General features: G+C 45.8%; 1 protein-coding gene, 1 long non-coding RNA gene and 1 other non-coding gene across 3 annotated transcripts in view; 1 reads left to right on the forward strand and 2 right to left on the reverse strand.

Annotated features, from left to right (window-relative positions):
• Nucleotides 1-4904, reverse strand: part of TSPAN5 (tetraspanin 5) — a 177530-nt gene extending 172626 nt beyond the window's left edge. Inside the window, exon 1 of the mRNA XM_020901652.2 lies at nucleotides 4425-4904. Within this exon, the coding sequence (XP_020757311.1) occupies nucleotides 4425-4505 (81 nt within the window). The 5' untranslated portion in view covers nucleotides 4506-4904. The remainder of the gene's footprint in view (nucleotides 1-4424) is intronic.
• Nucleotides 1216-1320, reverse strand: LOC139030301 (U6 spliceosomal RNA). Its single transcript, XR_011482604.1, has one exon. It is a non-coding gene; the product is annotated as a U6 spliceosomal RNA (small nuclear RNA).
• Nucleotides 4885-8701, forward strand: LOC139030225 (uncharacterized). The gene is made up of 2 exons (XR_011482519.1): nucleotides 4885-5144; nucleotides 5369-8701. It is a non-coding gene; the product is annotated as an uncharacterized lncRNA (long non-coding RNA).
• Nucleotides 8702-9036: the final 335 nt, after the last annotated feature.

Below are 9036 nucleotides of genomic sequence, written 5' to 3' on the forward strand. Positions count from 1 at the left end.
CTCAGATTTTCCAAGAAATGTCCTAGTATGGTGACACCCTCAATAAAATCAATTCCTTTCTGGCTTGAGTTCTTCCAAAATAAAATAGGGCGAATAAGATTCCCCCACCGCCACCTTGTGATAACTAATGAGAAAGGAATCTGTACAAGATGTTGACTTTGTTACTCAGAATACCATTACAAGTATTATATAAAAGGATCCAGATTTTACACATGAAACTCTAACTCCAATAATAAAAAATATATTTAATGACTCACAAGACTACATTTGAGATTCATAGTGGGGATACAAAAGTATGCTTATTATACCAATAAGTCAACAAGCCAAGAAGAAATTAGGGAAAGATTTTTTTCAAATGAAAGAGTCCTTGAGGGAAAAATAAATAAATTAATAAAAGTTACTTTCAGACAAATCTCACTGACAGAAAAAGTCTATAATTTAATGTGTCCCAATATATGCTATTTTCATTATATTTTAGTGCTCATCTCTTATATTTTTCTTCCCCAGCATATTGGAGCTCAAAAAAACCCATTCTTTTTTTCAGAACTAGAAAGAAACTTACAACTTGACTAACCCTTCATTTTTGGTTTTTTAAATTGGAGTATAGTTGCTTTGCAGTCAGCTATATCTATACACATACCCCCCCGTTTTTGGATTTTCTTCCCATTCAGTCACCACAGAGCAATGAATAGAGTTCTCTGTGCTCTGCAGTAGGTTTTCATTAGTCATTATTTTATACATAGTAGTGTATATGTCAATCCTAATCTCCCAATCCATCCCTCTTTGGTATCCATATGTTTTCTCTCTACATCTGTATCCCTATGTCTGCTTTGCAAATAAGTTCATCTGTACCATCTTTCTAGATTCTACATATATGCATTAATACACAACATTTGTTTTTGTCTTTCTGAATTCATTCTCTCTGACAGTCTGTATGTCGATCCACATCTTCGCAAATGGTACAATTTCACTCCTTTTTAAGGCTGGGTAATAATATTCCAGACGTGTACCACATCGTCTCTAGCCATTCCTTTGTTGATGGACATTTAGGTTGCTTCCATGTCCTGACTATTGTATATAATGCTGCAAGAAACACTGGAGTGTAGGTATCTTTTCAAATTATGGTTTTCTCCCAGGAGTGGGATTGCTGGGTCATGGGGTTGTTCTATTTTTAGTTTGTTAAGGAACCTCCATACTGTTCTCCATAGTGGCCGTAAATATATGGAACACTTCATGAATTTGCATGTCGTTCTTGTGCAGGAGCCATGCTAACCTTCTCTGTACTGTTCCAATTTTATTATATGTGCTGTCGGCTGCTGCTGCTGCTGCTACTAAGTCACTTCAGTCATGTCCGACTCTGTGCGACCCCATAGACAGCAGCCCACCAGGCTCCCCCATCCCTGGGATTCTCCAGGCAAGAACACTGGAGTGGGTTGCCATTTCCTTCTCCAATGCGTGAAAGTGAAAAGTGAAAGTGAAGTCACTCAGTCGTGTCCGACTCTTCTCGACCCCATGGACTGCAGCCCACCAGGCTCCTCCATCCATGGGATCTGCCAGACAAGAGTACTGGAGTGGGGTGCCATTGCCTTCTCCCAATGTGCTGTTGGAGTGAGCACTAACTCTTCATCTTAACAGTTGAGAAACTGAGGCCGGGGCAGTTAACTGAGTACTGAAAAGTCAAACTCCTCATTACTAAGAGAACCAAACGCTCAGTGCTAGGGCTACCAAATTCTCAGGTTTTATTTTACCAGAACTTTATCTCACAATGTCTACAATGTTTTAAAATTTTTTTCCTAGAGTTTCGGTGTGGAAAGATTAGGAAACCATGTCCTCTGTAATCAATGTCTTCTTCACAACTGTGGAAGAGCAGCCCCAGGCTGCTGAATCCAGCAGTCACGGAGAGGACAGCTACTGCAGAGAGCAGAGGTGTGTAACTTTACAGGACCAGGCCGCCAGTCCCAGCTCTTCAGTCACTAACGTCTCAAGTCTAAATTACTGTGATCAAACATCATGGCTACCTTCCTGCTGATCATCACTCTGGAGACCAGGGTACTGCAAACTCAGAGATTCCGTAATTCCCAAATAATTCCCCAAATTATGAGGTAACCTTGAAGCAGAGAGCAGGATAGCAAAGGTACAAGGTGGTATATGAGTGCAAGACTTTAGGCACAGTAAGGAAGGACAAGGCGTGTAGAAAGCAGAGTCAGAGAAGGGTCCTTAGAACAAAGGTATCTACATAACAATTCTGCCTGGGACAGATGGTTTAGTTCCACAGCCCCGTGTCTCTTCTCAGGCTTCCCATAAAACTCCTCCCAAGAGATGAAGACCTTCAAAATCAGACAAAATGTGACTTTCTCTTGGAAGTCTCCACGCAAGCACTCCGCAGTTCTTTGCTGCTCTCTACAATTCCAGAGGTTTTGCTATACCCTAAGCCACAGAAAACAGTAAATGTGCCTCTGTACACACTACAGAATTGCACCAAACTGTCAGGGAAACAGGCCCAAATCCCTTTCTTTCTTTTCCACCTCCTGCTATGAAACTGTAGAGAAAGCCCCTGGGTGCTTTTTGTTGCCTGGTAGCTGAAATGTTCAGCTTTCGGAAGTGTTCAGGTAAAAGCAAGAGGCTTGAACTCACCACCCCAAGAAGATTCAGTCCCAATGCGGTAGTCCCTGACTCTCAAAGTCATGAAAGTTTCAAGTTCAGATAAAATCAAAACGCCTCACCCAGGAATGTGACTTTTAAATATGTCCAACAAGGGTTGAAAAAAAGGAAGCAAGGAAAGAAAATAATTTCTTCTTCCTACATTTGTAGCAGTGTTTGACTATGGAGGGGGGGGTGGTGGGGAGGTGGGGGGTGACTGCTAACAGGAATCATGTCCAACCTCTGGCAAAAAGTGGCGTGTGAATGACTGGATCTGATGTTTATTCATGTGTCCCCACCCCATTATCAGTCCTGAGGCCAGATGACATGCTGACACAGAGAGTGGTCTCCAATCCCTCTCATTCCCTTTTGCAAAACATGCAAGAGCAATGCAAGACACTCCTAGAGAAAACAGAGAATAAAAATAAAATAGCCTAGTAAATGCGTGGTAGGAAGAAAGCAATATAAAGAGCTGTATCGACAACTATTCTCATCAATGTATATGTTCAAACAAATGGCCCAAACTAAAGGAGAATCAAAGTAAATACATCCCATGTTCAGACTGCTGTGGATTATCATAGATCCCACCACCACCACTGGATTATTGTTGACCTCACACTGAATCCACACTAAACAGCAACTTGGAGAGCACTCCCCCCACCCCAGCCAGCCACCATCTTTACTTTCCATGGGGGGGATAGTGGGGGCGGAGGGAGTGCCCAATAACGAAGAGGATGGAATGGGATGGGATGGAGAGGAAAAGGAACACGGTCTTTGAAGCAACGTTTCCCCTTGTCCTAGTGAACTCTTTGTCTGGTTGCTGAACATGTTTGTGAGATCAAAGAAGAGAAGCCAAACAATACAGAAGAGTAGGCACCCCAGCCTAATTACAATCGGTGCCCAGCATATTGTGGTGCCAGCAAAGCATGGATGAACCTTCCATTCAAGCATTTGCTCTCCCGGTATCCCCACAAAACATGTCTCTCCTCTGCATTTCTCCAAGGTTTCCCCCAAAACGGCCCGCTCTACGTGTCACTCCTCAGAAAAGGAGGTCGTGAGGTACCAACACACTGAAACGTATGTTGATGGTGACTTGTTATGATCCTGACAATAATTCAGACAGAGAAATAAACACCTCCAGCCCGCACACCCACTGGTCAGTCCATTATGCAAAAGGAGCGCTTTCCCGATGAAGACGAAGAGATGAGCGTGCAGGAAGCGATATTTACGTGCACATTACAGAACCATATACCGCCGCATCTGCATCCTACACAAAGCCCGAGATGGTGCAAGAAGATACACGCTGAGCATGGCACGGACTGGCCGCGGCAACACGGAGCCAAGCCCTCGTCCAATCAGATCCCCGTCAGAGGTGGACCTCAGGGTCGACTCTGCCCGATTAGCCTTCCCTATTATGACACCACGCTCTGCCCAACATCCATACTCCACCGGGAGCAAATCTCATTCGAGTGGTTGCTCATTTCTCCAACTGCCGAACCCTTTCTTTCATCTGCATCTACGTTATTCGTCCCTTAAAAAGCAACCTCAAGGCCTGGGTGTCCCCTTTCCGGCTCCGTTTTTCTTTTTACCTTTGCGCATTCCTAGAAAGGATTAAATGTTTATTTCTCCAACGCGCAGGCTGAAAGGGCGAAAGGCAAACGCCTCTGCGAGCTCCGACAAGCGCCCGAGGGGCAGCGAAAAGTAAAGGCTGAGAGCAACGTGCGCGAAATCGTCGCGAATCGATCAGCCACAATAGTTGAAATCCCAGAAGCGCTCCAACTTACCCAAAATATGACATTGAAGCCAAATATGAAATACTTGATGCAACAACTGACTTCAGGACCCTTGTAATGCTTCCCGGACATCCTCTGGGTTCATGAAGACACTTGCCCCGGCAGCCCGAGTTTGGAGCCCCGGAGCACCGTTGCTCGGAGCAGCCGGCGGGAAGCTGGGGATCGGGGACGCCGCTCGGGGCCGCGGCGCGGCGGCCAACCCGGGCTGAGCAGCGCAGGGACCGAGCAGCGGAGAGTGGCTCCCACACCTCCAGCCCTTGGCGCGCGCCGAGGCCGCCGGAGCCGGGGTGGCCGCGAGCGAGTAGGGAAGCAGGCTGCAAGCCCCGAGCTTCGCTGAGGCTGGCCCCCAGCACAAGGCGAGCTCCCAAGCCCGTCCGCCGGACGATGGTCAGCCTCCAGGCTTCGGGCAAACGCGACCGCCGCGGATGCTGGTGGAGACGCTACTCGCCCGCCCGCTCGCGCGCTCCCTCCCACCCCTCCTCGCTCCGCCCGCCGATCGCTCCGCCCGCACCGCCCTCGGCTCCGCCCGCCGCCAGCCGCCCGAGCCTCGGTGAGGTGCGCGCGCGCACGGGCTCGGGCGCTCCGGGGCGGCGGGAGGCTCAACGTAGCCTCGCCGCCCCCTCCTTCCAGCGCCCTCCGCTCCTCCCGCTCGCTTCATCCCCGCCCCTTCTCAGGCCAGCCGGGAGCGCCGCGGACCCCCGAGCACTGCGGGTAGGTAGGGAGGATGGCAGGCCGAAGGGAGGTGTAAGGATGCCCGCAGAGCGCGCCCACTGGGAGCAGTCTTGGAGGAGTGACTGGGGTTGATGGTCCCCCTCTGCCACCGACGGCAGCACACAGCTTCTGGAGGGACCAGGGGGAAAGGATCGTTTCGGGGTGAGAGGGCTGGTTGAGTTGGGATCCTCGGGACGAATCATTCCCCCTGCCCCCCACTGCAGGACGAGCATCCTTCTTGGTGTAGCCACACTCACACCCCCTGCTCCGGTTTTGTAGCGAGAAAAGACGCCGGGCCACTGAGGCGACGAGGAAAGAGGTCGTGGACTTTGCTGGGAGCAAAGGGGAAGGATAAGGCGTTAGGGAAAGGGGGAAGAGACGGGAAATGGGAGCGAATCCGGAGGATTGCATAGGAAAGTCCCCTGAATTCCCCTGAATGTGGCTCCAACTCAACCTCCCCACCTGCGGGAGAGAGAGGCTTATCCAGGAGACGGGGACGAGGAAGGAGAGATGGCCCAAAGGAATCCGACGCACGACAGGATCCTTGCCCTAGGGCCTGTAGCCGACAGAAATCCGAACTGCAAATGCCCCCACAAGACGGAATAGTGCCGAAGGAACCTGACCGGTCCTCACTCTAAGGAGGAATCCTGGAGTTCTAGGACGGCCTTCTGGGGAATCCGAATTGGGTGTACAGATCACGAACGACTAAGCTTTTGACCTCTGAGGAAGGATAGAACGAAGCTAGAAATTATTCTGGAGCCCTGCTCAGGCATTAGTGTGCCCATTAGTTGTGTATCTGCCTTCCTCCTGGGGCACTTTCATAGGTGCTAGCTAGCAGGTATCAGTATTTCAGGGAAAAAGAATGAAGAACTGCTCAGAACTGTGTGTAAACATCTGTGGGTATGTTTTTAAGGCTTGAAAAAGCTGCAAAGAGATGAGATCAGAGAAACTTTCCAGCCCCAAGCCAGTGAAACCTGGTACTGGGCACAGAAATCTGCATGCTTCCTAAGCTACCAAGTGATCCTTCAGTAGGCTTGATAACATTTGGCATAGGGTTTCCCTAGTTAACCACCCCCTCACTTTTCTCAAAACCTAGCTAGCTAGTTGATAGCCTACAAGGAGGAGCAAGAAGTTACTTTTCCTTGCAATAAACCACACTTAAATAGGCTTGGCCTTGAGAGGGATTAGCGCTATACTGAGGTCACAGGTAGGAGCCAGGGTCCCCACAAAGGTGGAAGAAGCAGAAGACCCTAGAATTATGACACTGGTTAACAGTGACTTCGGCCCTTTGGATGAAATAAGACTCTCTACCTCAAAAGTGTCCTCTACCCAGCCAAAGCACACAGCAGACTACCACCAATCTGGTGGGTTTCAAAGGTAAAGTCTACGCTTAGCAGCAGATTCCCCACTAACAGGAAGGTGCTGCCGTAAGCTGTTGGTGCTACATTGTAATTCTTCGTATATGTAAGTAAAGCAGTTATTGCAGATTCCTGGGTAAGTCAGAGGAAATGTCTATCTTAAGGTGATGTGCCACAACTCAGAAAAGTACTAGAAATTAGATCCAGCTGATGACTGAGTTGATCCTAAGCAGGATTTGTCTTTGAAATAAAACCCAACAGAGGAGGAGAAGTTCAGATAACTCTGGTAATTTGGGGCAGGGGGACTAGCTGAATTCTCATTTCATATGTCAAAGCCAAGTTTCAAGGAGGATTTATGAGTTAAATATATTTTTTAAAGCAAACCAGAAAATATAATTGTTGTTCAGTCCCTAAGTCATGTCCAACTCTTTGTGATCCCGTAGACTGCAGCATGCCAGGCTTCCCTGTGCTTCATTATCTCCCAGAGTTTGCTCGGATACATGTTCATTGAGTCTGTGATGCTACCTAACCACCTCATCCTCTGCCACCTCTTCTCCTTTTTGCCTTCAATCTTTCCCAACATCAGTGTCTTTTCCAATGAAAATAGAATGCTATTTGTTAAACCTCTGGCTAGAAGTATTTCTCAACTTAGAAGCAATAGAAGGAAATAATCAGTGGAGATGGCTGGGTAGTAGCTTAAAACTTCTATGTGTCAAACATTGTTTTAAACAAGAACATAGAGGACTTCTCTGGTGGTCCAGTGGCTAAGAATTTGCCTTGCAATGCAAGGGAGGCTGGTTCGCTCCCTGATCAGGCAACTAAGATCCTACACGCAACGGGGCAACCCAAGTGCAACAATTACTGAGCCTAGATCCCGAATGATAGAACAAAGATGCTGCATGCTGCGACTAAGACACAACATAGTCAAATAGATCAATATTACATAGAAACGTAAACCAAAAAATGGTGACAGCAAATATAAACAGAAAAGTATGAATATCTTAGTAGGGCTCATACAGTAAAGCAAAATACAAAATCTCAGTGATTGAATAAAAGCAGAAAACAGATCACATACAAAGACATCAAATAGTAATAAATATGGTGAAAATTAACTTTACGGTAATTGAAGAAATAGATGTTAACTCAGTGGTAAAGATATAGAGATAATAAGCAATGGTTTGCTCATATATTGCTGGTGTCATTATAAAATGATTCCATCCATTTGGAAAGTGTTTTGGATATATGTGGTAGGTCAAAATGCTCCTACATTTTGACTCAGCAGTCCCACTTCTGGGAATCTAGCCAACAAAATACTCCAAAATATGAGAAAAGTTCTGTGCCACAAGTTGTACATCACAGCTATACTGAAAACTTGGTGACAACTTAAAGATGCTAGAATAGGGACTGTACCCAGCTCCCTGTAGCCCTCTGGACCACGACATTGCTTCGTGTTTCTCTTCTTTGCACACATCATTCCTGATCTCTCCCTAAGCACTCTCCTTGCCCTGCGTCTGTGAGCTGAGCCCTCTTACTTATCCTCAGCACCTTCAGCCAGCATTTCCCAGGCTCCCTCTTTCATCTCCCCAGCGCCTCCTACATTCTCCCATTTTGGCACTTGGAGACTACCTGTAATTGCTTATTTACCTGCCTGTCTCCTCTCCTCTGCTGTGCCCTCCTTCAAGGGTGTGGTCCATCTCCTTTTAATCTTAGAATTACTAGCACCCTGCCAGTGTTTCAGGTGCTTGATAAATATTTATTTTAAAAATGGGTGAGCCATTTACTCAAATCTTCTACAGACATTAAGGATGATGATTATAAAGACTATGTGGTAACATGTGACTGTATTATAATGTTCAATTTTATTTTTGTGGAAATATCTCAAAGTAATAGGAAAATTAAATGAAACAAGCAAGATGCAAAATGGTATACAGTGTAGGCTGCCATTTTTTAAAATAATAATAATAATAAATCGTGTTACAAAGAAGAATGGAAAGTTTATATATGCACACTTTCCCTTGTTATTGAGTAGGCTATGTGTGAAAAAAATTTAGGTGTTAATTCTTTTGAAATTATAATAGTTGTTACACTATGGGATTGTGGGTGATTGTGTTTTCATGTTTCTGGTTTCTATTTAATGTGGTTATATTGCTTTTACAATGACAAAGATAAAATTGTAAGTAAAGACAAACAAATAACTAAGTAATCATTTTATTTATTTCAGCACTGCCTTTCTTGACTCAATAAATTCTGGCCTATTTTAAGGGAAAAAAACAATGAGAGTAATTTTCTCCCCAGAGACTCCCCTACAACCATCTCCTTTATAATTCTGAGGTTGAAAAAAATGGTTAATAAGTTTAAATACTGAAAACATAATTAATCTTTCAATGGCAGTACGAATAGGTAAAGCATGTTCTTCTAATAGTTGCCTAGCTAAGCAGCAAGACATGACAATAGCATTATAACCTAAGACACCAGATTTTATGAGCTTGTCTCTCTCTCTCTGTATTTCGCTCTCCCCACCGCCTTTCTGCCTC

This window comes from Odocoileus virginianus, chromosome 21 (assembly GCF_023699985.2).
Source record: "Odocoileus virginianus isolate 20LAN1187 ecotype Illinois chromosome 21, Ovbor_1.2, whole genome shotgun sequence".
NCBI classification, from domain to species: Eukaryota; Metazoa; Chordata; class Mammalia; order Artiodactyla; family Cervidae; genus Odocoileus; species Odocoileus virginianus.